General features: G+C 47.7%; 1 protein-coding gene across 1 annotated transcript in view; it reads left to right on the top strand.

The window, feature by feature from the left end:
• Positions 1-611: 611 nt before the first annotated feature.
• LOC141127242 (hydroperoxide isomerase ALOXE3-like) overlaps positions 612-21,433 on the top strand; it is a 37,316-nt gene continuing 16,494 nt past the window's right edge. The window contains exons 1-2 of the mRNA XM_073613508.1: positions 612-777; positions 1,175-1,379. Coding sequence (XP_073469609.1) covers positions 631-777; positions 1,175-1,379 — 352 coding nt within the window. The 5' untranslated portion in view covers positions 612-630. The remainder of the gene's footprint in view (positions 778-1,174; positions 1,380-21,433) is intronic.

Here is a 21,433-nt window from a genome sequence, read left to right as displayed (position 1 = left end):
GATGCTCAGTTATTAATGGACAGTCGGTGATCCCTGACTCTGTCCATTCAGAAAATCAAGGAGATGGTAAACGAGTTTTATTGGCTCCTTCCTCAGACACTCATCTGGCACCAACAACCATGCCACATTCAAAGTCACTTAAATCCCCTTTCTTCCCCATTCTGATCGGTTTGAACTTCAAGTCTTCACCACGTCCTAAATGCTTTGCATTGCTGCCATGTGATTGGCTGATTAGAAATTTGTTACCAAGCAGGTGAACATGTGTACCCAATGAAGTGGCCATACATACTCTATTTTAAACAGAGTACAAAATGGCAACGTTTAACATTTTAAAGAGATGTCAACACAAGCATGTGCACAGTATTAAACTGCAAAAAAATGCTATTGTGCACCCCTTTTCCCCCAACATATTCATAGCTAGGTGATTTGACCCACCCTTTCTACCTAACCCATGCAACTACATATTCCACTGTGACTAGCATGTGTAATCTTTTTGGTTCTGGTACAAGAAAACCAGCATAAATCATTTTAGCACATTTAATCTGCTCTTTAGTAATTTGCAGTTGCCCAACATTAGACACATCCATTAAACTCTTGTCTTTCAGAGCTGCGGCCTCATTTCCTGAAGCCATGGGACTGTACAAACTGAAAGTAGCCACTGGGTCAGACCTGTCTGCTGGCACCTGTAGTAATATCTTCATTGTTCTTGTGGGCATAAATGGAGAAGGTGAGAAACACCAAATGCCCCGTCACTGGAGTCACTTTTTGCCTGAATCTGTGAGTATACTCTCATAGTGATGACATTTGCTAGGTAAAATATTTACAATTGTCTGGTTAAAGGTTTCTTGATAGCAACTTGGTATAACTGTAAAAAATCATCAAACTGGCAGCTAACGGCACATTATAAATTGTAGTAATCTGTGGATATCTCCTTGACATGGGCTTCGTGAAAAGCTGATATGAGAGCAGCACTATCGCAGTCCTCTCCAATTGCTGAAAAATGACTTTTTAGGGAAAATTTGTACATCCGCCACCGATGGCTGAATGTAACTTTTTGGAGGCTATATAGAGCAGTTGTAACTTGAGTTGCATATCCTCTGCAAGAACTGGCCTACGTATGGCCATGTGACTCTGGTAAAACCTGTAGTGAACAGATTTGTCAATTCTCTTCTAGGTGGCAGAGTTTGATATAAATGAAACAAAAGATCTTGGAGAGCTCCTGCTTGTCCGGGTGTCTTTGGAGTGCTACTTAAAGTTCATTCTAGATGTCTGGTTCTGCCAATTTGTCAGTGTTACCTGCCCAAATGGTCAACTTTACCAATTTCCATTCTATCAGTGGATAACAAAACCTGACCCTGTGGAGATCCCAGAGGGGAAAGGTAAGTCTTAATAGATGGTTTTCTGTTTATCTGTTACTTGCCTTTTGAGACTGATGTGACCATATCCTACTAGAGGTTTTAATGCTTGATCACCCAGCCCACCTTTTAACTTGGCCACCAAAAATCCCCAATAGGGATGAGCTTCGTGTTCGAGTCGAACCCATGTTCGACTCGAACATCGGCTGTTCGATCGTTCGCCGAATTGCGAACGATATGGGCCGTTCGCGCCAAATTCGTGTGGCGCGTCACGGCCCATAATTCACTGCGGCATCGCAGTGCATTGCTTGCTGATGATTGGCCAAGCATGCACTATGACCCGCATGCTTGGCCAATCACAGCGCCGCCTTAACAGAGAGCCATAATTGGCCAAAGCCAAGGAGGCTTTGGCCAATTATGGCTCAGGGGATTTAGTACATGCCCCACACTATATAAGGCCGCCTGCACGGTGGCCCTGTGCAGTGTGTTCCGGTGTGCTTAGAGAGAGAGAGACAGTGTCATTTCATTTTGAGTTAGCTAGATTAGGCAGGACAGTCAGTCAGTTAGCTGCACTTAAAGTGTATTGTGTATATATATATGCATCCCAGGTGTTGCGCATATATATATATATATATATATATATATATATATATATATATATATATATATATATATATATATATATAATTCAGTTTAGCTACATCCGTTCCTGTTATCTTCTAGACTATTTACATTTAGTGCAGTGCGTCCTGCTCACAGTGTTCAGCTAGATCCGTTCCTGTTATCTTCTTACTGACAGGCAGGCTTGTCTTGTTACAGTATTTTAAAGAAAATTACTGGTGTTCTTTTGATCCTATTAGTACCACAGTCGGGCAGCTAGACTATTTACAGTTAGTGCAGTGCGTCCTGCTCACAGTGTTCAGCTAGATCCGTTCCTGTTATCTTCTTACTGACAGGCAGGCTTGTCTTGTTACAGTATTTTAAAGAAAATTACTGGTGTTCTTTTGATCCTATTAGTACCACAGTCGGGCAGCTAGACTATTTACAGTTAGTGCAGTGCGTCCTGCCCAGTGTTCTGCTAAACCTACAAGTAAGTGGGGTGCGTCCTGCTCAGTGTTCAGCTAAACCTACAAGTTAGTGGGGTGCGTCCACCTCACAGTGTTCAGCTAAACCTACAAGCTAGTGGGGTGCGTCCTGCTCAGTGTTCTGCTAGATCCGTTTCTGTTATCTTCTTACTGACAGGCAGGCTTGTCTTGTTACAGTAAATACAGCTACCTGAAGAAAATTGCTGGTGTTCTTTTGATCCTATTAGTACCACAGTCAGGCAGCTAGACTATTTACAGTTAGTGCAGTGCGTCCTGCTCAGTGTTCTGCTAAACCTACAAGTTAGTGGGGTGCGTCCACCTCAGTGTTCAGCTAAAGCTACCTGTAGAAGGTTGGTGTTCTCATACTACAGGCAGGCAGTTGATTTTGCTAGCTGCAGTGTGTGTGTGTGTATGTATGTATGTATATATATATATATATATAAAAATCTATCCCAGCTTAGTGCAGCTACAGGCCATTAGTATGTCTGGAAGGCCAAGAAGGAGAGGCAGACAGTCACAAGCCAATAAGAGAGGGCAAGCAGGCTCTGTGTCTAGTGCTGGTCGTGGAGACGGTGCATCCTCATCAGCACGTGGCCATGGGACACGCTTGGTCTTTTTTTCGGCAGCTGGCCATGTTGAGCCGCAACATGCGGAAGACTTGGTCGAGTGGATGACCAAGCCGTCCTCATCCTCCTCCTCCTCATCCTCTCTCACCCATGCCCAGGGTACTTTGTCTGGCAAAGCAGCGGCCTCTTCCCTCGGCTCAATGTCATCAGTGACTCCTTCCCTAGCCCCACCATGTCCTCCTGAGGAGTCCCTCGAACTGTTTGACCACAGTGTTGGGTACATGCTCCAGGAGGATGCCCAGCGTTTGGAAGGCTCTGATGATGATACTGAGCTCGATGAAGGCAGTAACACGAGCACGGACAGAGGGGGTGCCCAAGAAGGACAGCAATCTGGCAGTCATGCTCCCCCTTCTGCAGCATACTGCCAGGTTTGCTCCAGTGATGAGGAGGGAGGGGATGATGAGGTCACTGACTCAACGTGGGTGCCTGATAGGAGAGAGGAGGAGGAGGAGGCGGCACATCACCAACGAGGCAGGATGCCCTCCAGGGGCCAGCCTAAGGGCAGCACATTGACTGCATCACACCCCAAAGCTCCACATGTGCAGGGCGCTGCAGTCTCTGCGCGTTATTCAAAAAGTTCTTTGGTGTGGGCCTTTTTTGAGACGAGTGCATCAGATCGCACCGCTGCTATTTGCAACATATGTCTCAAGCGTATCTCGCGTGGCCAAAACATCTCCCGCTTGGGTACCACATGCTTGACCAGACATATGTTGACCTGCCATGCAGTTCGTTGGCAAGCGTATCTAAAAGACCCACACCAAAGAACAAAGAGGACCTCTGCTTGCTCCTCATCAGCTGAGATTTCCAACCCCACTAGACCTTCAGTCCTCTCTGAGACCTGCACTGAGAGGAATGAAGGTGTAGAATTAGGTGTGTCACAGCCACGTACTTGTGGGCAATCTGATTTTGGTACACCGACGTCAGATTGTACCAGGCAAATTTCCCTGCCCCAGCTGCTGCACCGCTGAAAGAAGTTTGCTCCCAGCCATCCACATGCCCAACGGTTGAATGCTAGCTTGGCAAAATTGCTAGCACTTCAACTGCTGCCTTTTCAGTTGGTAGACTCTGCCCCCTTCCGTGAGTTTGTGGCATGTGCGGTTCCTCAGTGGCAGGTACCCAAACGCCACTTTTTCTCACGGAAGGCGATTCCGGCTCTCTACCAGCATGTGGAAGGCAATGTCCATGCCTCGCTGGACAGGGCGGTCAGCGGTAAGGTGCATATTACCGCTGACTCATGGTCCAGCAGGCATGGACAGGGACGTTACCTAAGTTTCACGGCGCATTGGGTGACTCTGCTGGCAGCTGGGAAGGATGCAGGACAAGGTGCAGTAGTGTTGGAGGTTGTTCCGCCACCACGCCTCCAAAATGCTAATGATTGTGACACACCTCTCTCCTCCACCCCCTCCTCTTCTTCTTCCTCCATGGCCTCTTCCTCGGAACCAGCGGTGCTCCGTAGTCGTTCAAGGGGCTACGCAAGTACGCAGGCCAAAAGATGCCATGCGGTGCTTGAGCTGGTGTGCTTGGGGGACAGGAGCCACACTGGGGCAGAGGTTCTGTCAGCTCTGCAGGGGCAGGTTCAGAGGTGGTTGACGCCACGCCAACTTAAGGCAGGAATGGTGGTTTGCGACAATGGCACCAACCTCCTCTCTGCCCTCCGACAGGGACAAATGACCCATGTGCCCTGTTTGGCTCACGTCCTTAACTTGGTGGTGCAGCGGTTCTTGGGCAGGTACCCGGGCTTACAGGATGTCCTGAGGCAGGCCAGGAAAGTCTGTGTGCATTTCCGCCGGTCATATAATGCCAGTGCTCGGCTGACGGACCTCCAAAAGGAGTTTAACCTGCCCAAGAACCGCCTAATCTGTGACATGCCCACCAGGTGGAACTCAACGTTGGCCATGCTGCAGCGGCTGCACACGCAGCAGAGGGCCATCAATGAGTACCTGTGCGACTATGGCACCAGGACAGGGTCAGGGGAGCTTGGTTTTTTTTCCCCACGCCAGTGGGCCATGATCAGGGATGCATGCACTGTCCTGTCACCATTTGAGGAGGCCACGAGGATGGTGAGCAGTGACAGTGCATGCATCAGTGACACTGTCCCCCTTGTCCACCTGTTGGAGCACACGCTGCGTGGAATAATGGACAGGGCACTTGAGGCAGAACAGAGGCAGGAAGAGGAGGACTTCCTTAGCTCTCAAGGCCCCCTTTATCCAGACAGTGTTCCTGCGTGCCCGCCGATCACACAGGAAGAGGAAGAGGAGGAGGAGGAAGATTGTGTCAGTATGGAGGTGGAGCCTGGCACTCAGCATCAGCAGCGGTCTTTAAGGGATCAGTCCCAAGAAACACATGGACTTGTACGTGGCTGGGAGGAGGTGGCTGCGGACCATGTCGTCCTTAGTGACCCAGAGGACTCCGGACCGAATGCCTCAGCAAACCTACACTGCATGGCCTCCCTGATCCTGCAAAGCCTGCGTAAGGATCCTCGTATTCGTGGTATCAAGGAGAAGGACCAATACTGGCTGGCAACCCTCCTTGATCCACGTTACAAGGGTAAGGTTGCGGACCTTATCTTGCCATCGCAGAGGGAGCAGAGGATGAAACTTCTTCGGGAGGCCTTGCAGAAAGGTCTGTGCAACGCGTTCCCAGAGACTGGGAGGTTACAAACTCCTGTTTCTGGACAACGTGTTGCTGAGGCTTCGGTCAGTCAAAGAAGAAGCGGTGGAGAAGGTGGCCGTCTGACCGCTGCGTTCAGACAATTTTTTTTGGTCCGCAGCCCCAAGGTATGATCGGTTCCAGCAACCATCGCCAGCGTCTGTTTTACATGGTGCAGGAATACCTAGGGGCAAGATCAGACTTGGACACCTTTCCCACTGAAAATCCTCTGGGTTACTGGGTCTTGAGGATGGATCACTGGCCAGAGCTTGCACAGTATGCAATTGAGCTACTGGCCTGTCCTGCATCCAGCGTTCTTTCGGAACGCACATTTAGTGCTGCTGGAGGCGTGGTAACCGATCACAGGGTGCGTCTGTCCACTGACTCGGTCGATCGACTGACCTTCATAAAAATGAATGAGTCTTGGATCACCACCAGCTACCAAGCACCTGATGCTGATGTAACCGAATAATTTTTTTTGAAATCTCAGATCCCTTCAAAGACTGCCTATGCTGATGCTGAGTGACTATCCCTGAGTAATTATCCTCTTCCTCCTCAATCATCACGCTGATAGCTTGTAAGAACATTTTTGGTTCTGGGTGCCACCACCAGTGCCTAAGGCCCAATTTTTCAGCCCTTGTTTAACAGGGGCGTGTAATTACAATTTTTGATGCAATACTTTGCAGCAGGGCTCGTTCCTGCATTCCAACTAGAGTGTCTGTGAGGGGTTGCAGTGTTGTGGCACCAGTGCCTAAGGCCTAATTTTTCAGCTCCTGTTCAAAAGGGGCATGTAATTACAATTCTTGATCTAATATTTCACAGCAGAGCCCTGTGAGGGCTTACAGTGTTGTGGCCACAGCAACACCTAAGGCCCAAATTTCTGCTGAGTATATAGGGCAGGACCCTACTTTCAAACAACTAACTTACAAACGACTCCTACTTGCAAACGGAAGGAGACAACAGGAAGAGAGAATAAATCTACCCCTAGGAAGGGAAATTCTCTCCTGTAAGAGTTAATATGGGAAAAACATTTCTCCTTTCCACTGATGCTTTCCAATCCATTGGGACAAAAAGTGAGGTGAAATCTTCTGAAGAGGAGGAAAGACAGCAAAACAAATGTCACAGGGGTGATAACCCTTCCCTATGTTTTCCAAAAAGCTTAAAGATTTTTTGGCTGGAGCTAAACACGTTAAAAATGTACCCGTTCAAAATTACAAAGAGATTCTACTTAACAACAAACCTACAGCCTGTATACTGCTGTTCAGAGTATATAGGGCCTGGTGGCCCCACACCTTTCCTTATTTTAATTTGGGTGCGGGGTTCCCCTTAATATCCATACAAGACCCAAAGGGCCTGGTAATGGACTGGGGGGTACCCATGCCGTTTGTCTCACTGATTTTCATCCATATTGCCAGGACCCGACATTACATTAAACCCGCAAGCAGTTTTAAATGAGATTTTTTCCTTTAAAAATGACATTTGGTGCAGGGACTGTTCTAAACACGGGAAACACGTGTCACTTTACAGGCATACTATAGACTCCCCTCAGGTACGATATTTAAAGGAATATTTCACTTTTTTTTTTTTTTTTTTTTTTTTTTTTTTTTACTTTAAGCATCATTAAAATCACTGCTCCCGAAAAAACGGCCGTTTTTAAAAGTTTTTTTTGCATTGATACATGTCCCCTGGGGTAGGACCCGGGTCCCCAAACCCTTTTTAGGACAATACTATGCAAATTAGCCTTTAAAATGAGCACTTTTTATTTCGAACGTTCGAGTCCCATAGACGTCAATGGGGTTCTAACGTTCGTGCGAACTTTCGGTCCGTTCGCAGGTTCTGGTGCGAACCGAACCGGGGGGTGTTCGGCTCATCCCTAATCCCCAACACTTGGCCATTCCTACAAATGGCAATCAAGCACAATGTATTATTGAAATTGTTTGTTTTTCTATTACAAGGGATGTTTACATTCCTTGTAATAGGAATAAAAGTGACACAATTTTTTTTTTTTGGTAAGTTTGTTGCAATTTTGCAGCGTGACATGTTGGGTATCAATTTACTCGGCATAACATTATCTTTTATAATATAAAAAAATATATACAGTATAAATGGGCTAACTTTTCTTCCCCCCCCCCCCCCCCCCAACACCCTAGAGAATAAAATGGCGGTCGTTGCAATACTTTTTTTGTCACACCATATTTGTGCAGCAGTCTTACAAGAGCACTTTTTTGGGAAAAAAAACAGTAAAGTTAGCCCAATTATATTTTTTTTTTTTTTGTGAAAGATAATGTTATGTTGAGTAAATTGATACCCAACATGTCACGCTGCAAAATTGCGCCCACTCGTAGATTAGTGACAAACTTTTACCCTTAATCTCCATAGGCGACGTTTAAAAAAATGTCTACAGGTTGCATATTTCTAGTTGGAGGTCTAGGGCTAGAATTATTGCTCTCGTGCTACTGATCGTGGCGATACCTCACATGCGTGGTTTGAACACTGTTTTCATATGCGGCGCTTCTGCATGCGAGCTCGGCGGGATGGGGAGCATTTAAAAAAAAAAAAAAACAATTTTCTCCAAGCATCTTCCAGGACAGCCCATGAGACCTAGGGCTCCCCCTACCAGGACAAGAAACGCGTTACCCCCACCAGATAAAAGGGCTGTCCTCCAGGCTCCATGTCAGTTATTAGTGTTTCCTCCGGAAAGGGGGTAACATGTTCCTGGAACCTGGTCTCCTAGATCTAATGAGCAGGGGCTCTGAATGGCTGTTTGGGGCATGTCACTAACCTCTCTTTTTTTTTTTTTTTTTTTTTTTTTTTCCTCTGCCAGAAACAGCATCTCCACTGGGGAATTTGGCTGTGCTGCTGTCCCCTGTTTTCAGTGCCTGGAGAGGGCCAGGACTGGGGTGATGTCAGCTCCCATAACGCGGTGCTTTGCACTAATGGCTACAGGCAGAGCGGCTATGTCCTTTCCCCGCTGATGGCATGGCTGATACATGCAGGGGAAAGAGGAAGCTGCGGTGCTCAAGGGGGGCGGAGCTACTGCGCTCCAAGCTGGCCCGAAGGAAATACCTAGAGGTCACTTCCAAAGCATTTGACATAATCATCAGGCGCCAAAGACGCCGGTTCCAGTCTTCATAACGGCGCAGACAGGGGACGCTGGCTGCTGGTGTTTTTTGGTGAAAGCAGCAAGGCTGTGGATGACCAAGAGGGGCAGGATGGATCCTTCGGCAGTACCTGCACAGGCAGTGGATGCGGTCCCTAACACCAGCACCTCACAGGTAAGCCTGGGGTGTTCTGTCACTCTTTTGCTATCCCTGTGAGTGTGTCCTCCTCCTCCCCCCTCTGTAGTAGTGGGTGTAAGGGGACACATTTCCTCCCTCCTGCACGGGGTGTTACAGAGTGGGTGGCTGATGGTTTCATTATGGATAATTAACTTTGTCTTGCAGACCAAGACCCAGGACAAGGCCCAAGCGCAGCCACCAAAAAGGAAATGTGTGGTTTGCGCAAACAAATTGAGCTCTTCATGGAGCAAAGCAGTTTGCCGCACCTGTAAAGGATGACCCGGTAGCTTCCTGTCAGAAAATGCTGACTTCAGTCAGAGATGAGCTTGCGTCTACCCTTTTTTTTTTTTTTTTTTTTTTGGCTCATTTAAAATGCCAATTAACAAGCTTCAGGCTCCAGCTGAGGGTCCGTCTTCAATTAGGGCTTCAGTCGGTAGCACTCCACAGCAAGCAGAGAGAGAAGACTCGGAAGCTGAAGTCAGATCTACCTGTTCTTCTCCGGAACAATCTGGGTCAGATATAGAGCCCAGGGATAGAGAATCCACATGGGGCTCAAGGTTTAAGTTATCTTTAGAGGATGTTGATGACTTATTAAAGACTATCTATACTACACTTGAATTAAAAGAGGAGGTTCAAGTTTTCAAACAAGATCTTATGTATAAGGGTTTACATAAGAAGTCTAGAGTTTTTCTAGTACGTAGTTCCCTGATTGATACTATCAAACTGGAGTGGGAAAATCCAGAGTGAACCTTTCTGGTAACCTAAAAGGGCTTCCTTTTGATGAGGACTCAGCACAGCCGTGGAACAAAAATCCTAAGTTGGACGCACCTCTTTCAAAGGTTTCAAAAAGCTCGGACCTAGCGTTTGACGATATGGGTACGCTTAAGGATCCAATGGACAAGAGGGGATATCCTTCTCCACAGAGCCTGGGATTCAGCTGTTGGGAATCTTAAACCAGCTCTGGCCTCCACATGTGTGGGCAGAAATCTGTAAGGATGGTTGACACACATTCAAACACATTTGTTGGCTGGTACTTCTAGAGAGCAGATTTTGAAGTCTTTCCCTTGTCTTTTTCGTGCAGTACGATTTTTGGCTGATTCTTCCACTGAGTCAGTAAGAATGATAGCCAGGACTTCGGCCTTAGTGAATTCGGCCAGAAGAAGCCTGGTCAGGTGATTCAGCCTCCAAGTTGCGCCTTTGTGGGCTTCCCCTTACGGGTGATCATCTATTTTGGCCCAGGACTGCGGGAGGCACTGGAACGTACAGCTGATGGGGGGGACAGCCAGAGTTGAGGGTTTTTTGTTTTTTCTCCGTGGCCAAGGTAGGCAGCAAAGTCCTAGAGAAAAGGACAACCGGCCCAAAAAATTGGACAGGGCACAAAGGCAGAGGTAAAGAGGGCGGGGTACTTGTTTAATCCTCCTACAACCCGCCAAGCCACAGTGACTCTTGTCCCCTAGTGGGAGGAAGATTGAGGGCCTTTCTCCCATAATGGGCAGCAGTCACTTCAAGCCCCTTCATCCTGGACCTAGTGACCAATGGGTACAGGCTGGAATTTTCTTGCCAACCACCGGGTTATTGGTTACCTTTCCTCCCTGAGATCGAGAGAAAGGGAAGGCTCTGGGTCTCCTAATTGGAGACTTATAAGATCAAAAAGTCCCGATCCCTGGTCAGACCAGGGCAAGGGGTTTTCATCCCATATATTTGTCATCAAAAAGCCATCAGGGAAGTATCGGCTTATCCTGAACCTCCGGTCAATAAACCGTTCAATCGGATACAAGCATGTCCGTATGGAGATGGTATTCACAATCAAAAGCCTGCTTTACCCAAACTGCTTCATGGCCACTTTGGATTTGAGGGATGTTTACCTATACATCCCTATCCATCCTTCCAGGGATTCTTGAGATTAGCAGTCAAGATGGGAACAGAGACTTGGCACTTTCAATTTCAAGCCCTCCCCTTCGGTCTGTCCTCAGCCCCACGCATTTTTACAAAGGTGTTGGGGGGCGCTGGCTCCGCTAAGGTTAAAGATGATTACTATTATCCCTTACCTGGACAACCTCCTTGTAGTGGCAGAATCCTACCAAAGGTTGTTAGTGGATCTCCAGACGGCACAAGACTTCCTACAGTCCCTAGCCTGGTTAATAAACGTAGAGAAGTCGTCGTCCTTAATTCCGGCCCAGAAAGTGACATATCTGGTATACGACTTTTGCTCAGTAGACCAAAGTTTTTCTTCCACAGGAGAAGATTACAAAAATGATCCAAACTATGTCAGCGTTACAGACCAACCAGTCTGTCTTGCTGAGACAGGTTTCGAGAGCAGTGGGTCTGATGACCTCATGCTTTCCTGCAGTACCATGGGCAAGATTTCATCAATGTCCATTACAACTGTTTCTATTAGGGAATTGGGATGCAAGTCCCTGGAATCAAGGGTCTGGATACCCACAAGGGTAAATAGAAGCTTGTGGAGGACAAACCTGCACCTAACAAGAGGTCTCCCATGGTCCATTCCTATATCCCAAAGGATCACAACTGATGTGAGTTCCTGGGGATGGGGGGGGTGACAGTTGCGTAACAAACGGAGGCACAAGGAGCCGGATACTTCAATCTATTGCCCAGGAGATTTTATCATGGGCAGAAGGGAATCTAGCTTAAATTACAGCTGTGCACCTGAAGGGGACACACAATTGTCTGGCAGATTATCTCAGCCTCTACCGGGTAGATCGGGACAACTGGTCCCTTCATCCTGAAGTCTTTGCAGATCTCACCAACAGATGGGGATGTCCTGAAGTGGACCTCTTCGCAAATCAGAACAACCGCAAGACAGAGGTTCTTTTCCTTGAACCCAGCAGATCAATCATTGGGGATCGATGCTCTGTCGAATCCATGGCCATTCGGCCTCTGTTACGCCTTCCCGCCGATCAGACTTATTCCGGAAGTTTCTTCTAGAAGAAACAGATCTTATCCTAATCGCTCCTTTCTGGCCCAAGAGGCCATGGTTTTCCCTGCTACAGACTCTGATCTTGGAGCCTCCCACTGAGTCTTCTGAAGAGAGGAGACTTACTATCGCAGGGTCCAGTGTCACACCCTCAGGTGGTTTCCTTAAACTGGACGGCTTGGTATCTGAAGAGACGATACTGAGCGCCCAGGGGTTCTCTGACAAAGTAAATAAGACTCTGGTAAATTGCAGAAAAACAGTCACTAGAGCCAGCCTCTGAGACATAGGGCTCCTCCCTCCGGGACAGGAAACTCGTATACCAATTGTCTTAAAAGGCAGGCCTCCCTCTTCAGTTATTGTGTTTCCTGCCGGATGGGAAGGAGCACGCTAAAGAACCAAGGGAGCTCCATGTCTCAGGACTGTCCTGTGAAGAGCCCCTGGCGTTGACTCTCCTCTGGCCTGCTGGGGAAGAGTAAGGTGCTAAGTTCCACAGCTGCCGTTAGCTCAGAGCTAGACCTCTGGTGACCGCAGTCACGTCCACCTACAAGCTGTACCTGCCTGTGTCAGGTGATTCCGGGCCGGCAAGCGAGAGACGTTCGTTCGGCCTTACCGCTCTTCCGTTCAAAGGGTGAGGAAGAATCGCGGCGTGGGGGGGCGGGGCTTCTGCGTTCCAACAATCGGAAGTGATGGTATTTTCGGCGGAACCGCGTCATCGGGGCGCCATGAGACGTGGTTCTGGTCTCAAAAAGCACGGCGGGGGATACACAGCATCCGGAGCAGTGTGTAAGGCTCAGCAAGGCAGCAGAAGACACCAGGATCATGGAGACAGCTGTTCAAGCAATAGACTCCGGTTCGGTTGGCTCCGGCACCTCTCAGGTAAGGTGGTGAGGGGAGACCATTCCTTACACTGGGGGGTCAGGGTTCTTGGGACCCAAGTAACTCCCTTCCTATGTAGGGAACCTAAGGTGATGGGTTGGGCACTTCCTAGGCTGACCCTGGCACAGTGGTGGTGTGGGTCAGGGAGGCATTCTAACGGTAGCTTGTCCTCCTTGTCTTTTTCTGTTTAATTTCCAGGTTAAAGCCTAGGACAGATCAGACTCGGCTACCTAGGAAGAAGTGTGCTGTATGTGGGACTAAGTTGGGTCCCAATTGGGAGAAACCACTTTGCCCCGAGTGTCAGTAGTCTCGTCAGGGATGATTCGGTGGCATCTTGTCATAAAATCTTATCCTCAGTTAAAGACGAGCTTGCGTCCACCTTTCAATCATTTAAAGGAATGATGGATAGGATGCAGGGTCCCTCACCATCCCTAGTCAGGGCAGCCAGTTTGCCTTCCCTATCTGAGCCCAGTCAGGAGACTGAGGATGATGGGGTGAGGGCTAGATCTCTAGCCTCCTCACAAGTGGATTCAGCATCCGACTCGGAGGGGGAGGATGATTCATCTAGAGTTTCCAGATACAAACTATCTCTGGACGATGTGGGGGACTTGTTGAAAGCCATCTATTACATGCTAGAAATCCGGGAGGAGCAGGTTCAACTCTCAAGGCACGACCTGATGTGCCAAGGTCTAGTGCTAATAAAGCCAGGGTTTTTCCTATGCACAAATCCTTGATTGAATCGATTTTTGTTGGAGTGGGAACAAACGGAAAAGAGGCCTTTCTTTTCTGGTAGCCTCAAACCGAGGTTCCCGTTTGAAGCAGATGCTTCCCATCTATGGAATAAAATTCCTAAATTGGATGCTCCCTTAGCCAAGGTCTCAAAGACAGACTTGACTTTTGACGACTTGGGATCACTCAAGGATCCTATGGATAAGAGGGGGGGATGTGCTGCTGAAGAGGGCTTGGGATGCCTCATCAATTGGGTTGAAACCAGCCCTTGCAGCTACTTGCGTAGCCAGAAATCTGGAGTGCTGGCTATCACAGTTGCAGTCCTCTGACCTCCGTCCTCTGACTCAATTTGTAAAATACAAGCGATTCAGGATGGAGTCAATATTTACCATAACCAACCTCCTCTTTCCAGGCTGCTTTATGGCCACGGTAGACCTCAGGGATGCCTACCTGCATATCCCTATACATCAGGAATTTCAAAAATATCTCAGGCTAGCAGTCAGAATAAATTCAAAGGTTCTGCACTTCCAGTTCCGGGCACTACCTTTCAGCCTGTCCTCTTCGCTGAGGATCTTCACAAAGGTGCTAGAGGTTTTAGCTCCGCTAAGAGTCAGGGCCATTACAGTGATTCCCCTACCTGGACGATCTCCTGTTTGTGGCCCCCTCTTTTCATCAGCTAGAGAAGGATCTGCAGGAGGCCCAGAGTTTCCTCCTATCTCTCGGGTGGCTAGTCAACAGAAGTCCCAGCTAACCCCAGCACAGGAGGTCCTGTATTTGAGGTACAGGATATCTTCAGTGGAGATAAAAGTGTTCCTCCCCCAGGAGAAAATCCTAAAGGTGGATCAGGCAGTAGTCCAGCTGCAATCCAATCAGGTAATCCCCAGTCAGGGAGGTAATGAGAGTTCTGGGTCTGATGTCTTGTTTCCCTGCGGTTCCTTGGGCAAGACTTCAACAGCAGCCCCTGCAGAATTTCATGCTGCGTTTCTGGGACGGCAGAAGACAAAGCCTAGATCTTCCCATACGCCTACCAGCAAAGGTCAAAAGGACTTTATGGTGGTGGCGGACACATCACAATCTGGCAGTTGGTCTGTCATGGGCCCATCCTGTAGCTAGAGATGACTACCGACGCCAGTGCATGGGGATGGGGTGCCCACCTGGAGGGGTCCTTAGCCCAGGGAAGCTGGTTGCCAGTGGAGGCCCGGCGATCCTCAAATCAGAGGGAGCTTCTGGCAATCCTAAAGGCTATAGAGGCCTTCCAGTCCCGGATAAGGGGATTACACCTGCAAGTTCGGACAGACAATGCGGCAGCTGTTGCATATGTGAACAAGCAGGGAGGCACAAGGAGTCCTGCCCTACAGAACATAGCCAACAAGATTCTGTGTTGGGCTGAGATGAATCTGGCCTCATTGTCGGCCATTCACCTGAAAGGCTCTCAAAATTTGCTGGCGGATTTTCTCAGCCGCCAGCATGTGTACCAGAATGACTGGTCCTTCAACATAGATGTTTTCAGGGAGATTGTACAGTGTTGGGGGCTACCGGAGGTGGACCTCTTTGCCTCGGAGACCAACAAGAAGGTGGCACAGTTCTTTTCGGTCCACCCACAGGATCAGGCCACAGGGATAGACGTCTTTGCCAACCCTTGGCAGTTCAAGCTGTGTTATGCATTTCCTCCAGTTCGGCTGATAGCGGCGGTCCTTCAAAGATTTCTGGCAGAATCGACGGATCTCATCCTAGTGGCACCGTTTTGGCCAAAAAGGCCCGGTTTGCCATCCTGAAGAGACTGGCCATTTTGTCCTCCTTTACCCCTTCCGGTCAGGGAGGATTTGATCTCCCAGGGACCGATTTTCTACATTCTCAGATGGAGAGCTTCAAACTATCAGCCTGGTATCTGAGGAACAGTTGTTGCGAGAGCAGGGGTTTTCAGAGAGCAGTCAGAACTCTTCTCGAGTGTCGTAAGCCGATAACTAGGGCAAGGTATGGAAAAGATTTAATTCCTGGTTGGTAGAGCAGGGTCTGAGTCATTCCGGCAGTCCTGGATTTTCTTCAGGCAGGGGTAGAACTGGGCCTTTCGGTCAGTACACTGAAGGTTCAGACTGCGGCCTTGAGTATTTTCTTGCAGACCTCGCTTCAGCAGAATCGATTCGTAAAGAATTTCTTCAAAGCACTTTTGAGGTCCAGGCCAGTGAGTATTACAGCCTGCCCCACTTGGGATCTAGCATTGGTTCTCAGAGCATTTGCTGGTAGTCCCTCTGAACCCTTGGAGAAATCTGGGCTAAGATGGGTGGTACTCAACCCTTTTTCTGATAGCTATCACATCAGCCAGAAGGGTGAGTGATTTGCAAGCTCTCTCTATTAGGGAGCCATTTTTGTTGATTTGGGAAGACAGGGTCATTATGAAGACAGATCCCAGTTTTCTTCCTAAAGTAGCATCTATGTTCCATAATCACAGGACATTGTCCTGCCGACTTTCCGTTCCACCTCAGAAGTAGATGAGGAGGAATCTTTAAGTTTATTGGACGTTAAGAGACGCCTTTAGTTTATTTAGAATTCACTAGAGGTTTTAGGAACTCTGACTCTTTTTGTTAATTTTTCGGGGGCCCGCAAGGGTTGCAGGGCCTCTACATCTTCCATTATTAGATGGATAAGAATGGCAATAGAAGCCTATAAGTTGGAAGGTAGACAAGCACAATTAGTAAAGGCACATTCCACCAGGGCAGTCTCGGTTTCATGGGCAGAGAGGGCCGGAGCTTCTCCGGAGGACATCTGCAAGGCAGCAACATGGTCCAGCTACTCAACGTTTGCTAGGCACTACCGGGTGGATTTATTGCCTGACAAGGAGCAGACATTTGGACGAAAGGTCCTCCAGGCAGTGGTCCCGCCCTGACAAAGTAAGGTCCTTGCTTATCTCAGAGGCTGTCCTGGAAGACAAAGGGAGAAAACCGGAGTTAGATTTACCGGTAACTTTTTCTAGGAGTCTTCTAGGACAGCCTGGTTCCCACCCGGTGTTTATATTTAACTGGTGTTGGAATTATGTACTGACGTGGTGTTAGTGTATTATGTCTTTCAGAGCCTTCCGGTAGTTCTTTGGTAAACTGAAGAGGGAGGCCTGGAGGACCACCTTTTAAGACAATTGGTATACATGTTTCCTGTCCCGGAGGGAGGAGCCCTATGTCTCAGAGGCTGTCCTGGAAGACTCCTAGAAAGAGTTACCGGTAAGTCTAACTCCGGTTTTTCAAATCAATCTCTAGGGCCAGATCAGTAGTGGTGAGAAGTTGTCCAACTTGGGACCTGTCCCTGGTACTTCAAACTCTGGTTGAATTTTCCATTTGAGCCTCTTGAGGATATTTCAGTTAAGTTAGTTACATTAAAAACTGTTTTTCTTGTAGCTGTTACCTCAGCTCGTAGGGTAAGTGAGTTGCAGGCCATATCAGTGAGGGAGCCTTTCCTCACGATTTTTGAGGATCGAGTGATTTTGAGAACTGATCCAGGTTTTTTGCCCAAGGTGGCCAGTACATTCCATCGATCCCAGGACTATTGTACTGCCAACCTTTTGTAGTTTTGCCACAGGGCAACCAAGAAATTTTTTTTTTTTTTTTTTCTCTTAAACATTATCACCTGGATCTATCGGCTCAGGAGCAGGCATTTGGTCGTAAGGGCCTTCAGGCAGTTGTCCCTCCCTAGACTGGTAAGTTCTGGCTCATCGTCTCATGGGCTGTCCTGGAAGACGCTTGGAGAAAAGCTGAGTTAGACTTACCGGTAACTTTTCTGAAAGTCTTCCAGGACAGCTGGATTCCCACCCGGTTTTGTCTGAAGTTATGTGTATTATTCATATGTTTTGCAGGAACATCCTACAGTTCTTGAGAAGACTGACGTGGGGCCTGGAGGACCGCCCCTTTATCCGGTGGGGGTAACGTGTTTCCTGTCCTGGTAGGAGGAGCCCTAGGTCTCATGGGCTGTCCTGGAAGACTCTCAGAAAAGGAGGTAAGTCTAGCTCAGCTGCCTTTTTTTTTTTTTTTTTTTTTTTTTTTTTTTTTTTTTTAAACATCCCTTGGAGGCAGGGGCGGCACCAGGTGGGTGCTTGGGTGTGCTAAGGGGTCACTCTCCTGCTCTGGGCATTCTGAGGGGGTCACTCTCCTGCTCTGGGCATTCTGAGGGGGTCACTCTCCTGCTCTGGGCACTCTAATCTTGACAGTCTATGGGGGAAGCTCTAAAGGGGCACTCCTAATTGTGGCACTTTTAAGAGGAAAGCATGGTCTATATGGGCACTGATCTAAGTGGTCACTCCTGCTCTAGGAACTCTGATGGGACACTCCTGCTTTGGGCATTTGAAGAGGACATTCTGCTGCTCTGGGTACTCTGAGGGGACACTCCTCCTCCTCTTCTGGGCATTCTAAGGAGCAAGCCTGATCTATATGGGCACTGTGATCTTAGGGGTCATTCCTGCTCTGGGCATCCTAGGGTGTCACTCCTAATCTGGGCACTTATGGTGACCACATAGTGCTGACCTCTTCACTGTATATTCTCTGTTTTAAGTTTTACAATAAAGGGGGCTCACTGACTGCTATTATCCTGGAGGTTAATTATTGTACAGTGTTGGGGGTTAATTGTGTACTTCTGGTAGTTATTAATGCATATTCCTGGGGTTTATTGCTGTGCTACATTATTGTGCCATGCTGGGATTTAATTGTTCTGCCAGGCTAAGGGGTTAATTATTGTGCAATATTGGAGGATTATTGTCATGCTTGTGGTTCATTTTTGTGCTATGCTGGGGGTTTATTTTTGTTCTGTGCCGGGGGTTAGTTATTATGTTTTGCTGGGTGTTATGGCTGGCCCTGACATGTACTGGAGATTATCTGGCCCTTCTACTTACTGGGGAGCTATTGCTGACCTTGGCACTTGCTGGGGGTTATCATTATTCCCATTTGGGCTTGTTTTACTCCAACAATCAATTATGTGTGTCCAAAGGCCCTATTTTGTCTATATAAAGGGGAAGGACTGTGAAGAAACACCCAATTTTCAGTCATGCCTACCTTTGGCCACACCCACGAGACCATGATGCTCTGCATTAGCTCCACCACTTTTTCACACAGCACCCCCAAAAAAAAAAATTGTCTGGAGCTGCCCCTGCTTGGGGGGGGGGGGGGGGGAATAGCATGACAGGACCTCTTAAAAATGAGATCTGGGGTCAAAAAGATCTTATTTACACTAAAATGCAATAGTCAATGTAAAAAAATGGCCCTTTAAGAGCTATGGGCGGAAGTGACGTTTTGACGTTGCTTCTGCCCTGCAATGCTATGGAGATGGGTGGGGGCCATCTTCCCCTCACTCGTCTCATGCCACAGAGCAGAAGGACACCGGAGCACGGCGGGAGGGGGGGGGGCTCTCTCCCGCCACCGATAAAAAGTGATCTTGTGGCGAATCCGCCGCAGGGACCACTATTACACGGAGACCGGACCACCGGCCAAACAAGAGGATACCGGGGTTATGGCAGCTAGCTGCTGCCATAATGATATTCCTCACAGTAAGGACGTATATCGGCTTCCAGCTTTTACCCCCTTCCTGACCAGAGCACTTTTTGCGATTCGGCACTGCGTCACTTTAACTGACAATTGTGCGGTCGGGCAACATTGCACCCAAACAAAATTGACGTTTTTTTTCCCCACAAATAGATCTCTCCTTTGGTGGTATGTGATCACCTCTATGGTTTATTTTTTTTGCGCTATAAACAAGAGCAACAAATTGGGGGGGGGGGGAAGCATTTTTTACTTTTCGCTATAATATCCCCCAAAAATATCTACAGCCCCCCCCCCATTCTACCTCTGTGACATGATCGCGGACATCGAGTCCACAGAACTCACGGTCACTGAGAATGCGGTGCGTGCCCAGCAAATAACAATTAGGACAAAATAAGAGTCAATGTGCATAACCACCCCCCTAAAGTCAATACTTTGTAGAGCCTCCTTTTGCATCTATCACTGCTCCAAGTCACTTTGGACAAGTCTCTATGAACTTGCCACATCTTACAACTGGGATTTTTGCCCATTTCTCCTTGCAAAACGGCTCCAGCTGCTCCAAGTTAGATTGGATTGAAATTTTTGCAGATTTATTAAAGAAAAACTGAAATATCACATGGTCCTAAGTATTCAGACTCTTTGCTCAGTATTTTAGTAGAAGAACCATTTTGATCTAATACAGCCATAAGTCTTTTTGGGAAAGATGCAACAAGTTTTTCACACCTGGATTTGGGGATCCTCTGCCATTCCTCCTTGCAGATCCTCTCCAGTTCTGTCAAGTTGGATGGTAAACGTTGGTGGACAGCCATTTTTAGGTCTCTCCAGAGATGCTCAATTGGGTTCAAGTCAGGGCTCTGGCTGGGCCATTCAAGAACAGTCACGGAGTTGTTGTGAAGCCACTCCTTCGTTATTTTATCTGTGTGCTTAGGGTCATTGTCTTGTTGGAAGGTAAACCTTCGGCCCAGTCTGAGGTCCTGAGCACTCTGGAGAAGGTTTTCGTCCAGGATATCCCTGTACTTGGCCGCATTCATCTTTCCCTCCATTGCAACCAGTCGTCCTGTCCCTGCAGCTGAAAAACACCCCCACAGCATGATGCTGCCACCACCATGCTTCACTGTTGGGACTGTATTGGACAGGTGATGAGCAGTGTCTGGTTTTCTCCACACATACCACTTAGAATTTAAGGCCAAAAACTTCTATCCTGGTCTCATCAGACCAGAGAATCCTATTTCTCACCATCTTGGAGTCCTTAAGGTGTTTTTTAGCAAACTCCATGCGGCTTTCATGTGTCTTGCACTGAGGAGAGGCTTCCGTCGGGACACTCTGCCGTAAGGCCCCGACTAGCGGAGGGATGCAGTGATGGTTGACTTTCTACAACCTTCTCCCATTTCCCAAATGCATCTCTGGAGCTCAGCCACAGTGATCTTTGGGTTCTTCTTTACCTCTCACCAAGGCTCTTTTCCCCCGATAGCTCAGTTTGGCCGGACGGCCAGCTCTAGGAAGGGTTCTGGTCGTCCCAAACGTCTTCCATTTAAGGATTATGGAGGCCACTGTGCACTTAGGAACCTGCAGCTGGACTTGAAGGTGTAGAACCATCTCAAGGATGATCAGAAGAAATGAACAGCACCTGACTTAAATAGGAGTCACAGCAAAGGGTCTGAATACTTAGGACCATGTGATATTTCAGTTTTTTTCTTTTTTAATAAATCTGGAAAAATGTCAACAATTTCTGTTTTTCTGTCAATATGGGGTGCTGTGTGTACAGGAAAAAAATGAACTTAAATGATTTTAACATTATTATTATTATTATTATTATTCAGGATTTATATAGCGCCAACAGTTTGCGCAGCGCTTTACAACATGAGGGCAGACAGTACACTTACAATACAAATCCATACAGGAGCGATCAGAGGGCCCTGCTCATTTAGAGCTTACAATCTAGAAGGGAGGGTCAAGTGGAAACAAAAGGTAATAACTGTGGGGATGAGCTGAGAAATGAAAATTACAGTTGTTGGGTGTGGGTAGGATAGGCTTGTCTGAAGAGAAGGGTTTTCAGGGATCATCTAAAAGCTAATAAAATAGGAGATAAGCGGACAGATTTGGGTAGGGCATTCCATAGGATTGGAGAGGCTTTGGCAAAGTCCTGGAGGTGAGAATGGGAGGAGGTGACGAGGGAGCTAGAGAGCAGGAGGTTTTGAGGAATGAAGAGAACAAGTAGATTGGTATTTAGAGACGAAGCTAGTGATGTAGCTGGGGGCGAAATTGTGGCTGGCTTTGTACGTATATAAAAGAGAGGGGCAAGTGGGACTTTAAATGAAGCATGTCAATTGAAAGTATAATAATAATGAATACATGTGAGTAGGTAAAATGATTGGATTTAATTTATA

Source organism: Aquarana catesbeiana, linkage group LG02 (assembly GCF_042186555.1).
Source record: "Aquarana catesbeiana isolate 2022-GZ linkage group LG02, ASM4218655v1, whole genome shotgun sequence".
Taxonomy (NCBI): Eukaryota; Metazoa; Chordata; class Amphibia; order Anura; family Ranidae; genus Aquarana; species Aquarana catesbeiana.
The sequence above is the reverse complement of the archived record's forward strand: the minus strand, read 5'-3'. Positions and strand labels throughout refer to the sequence as shown.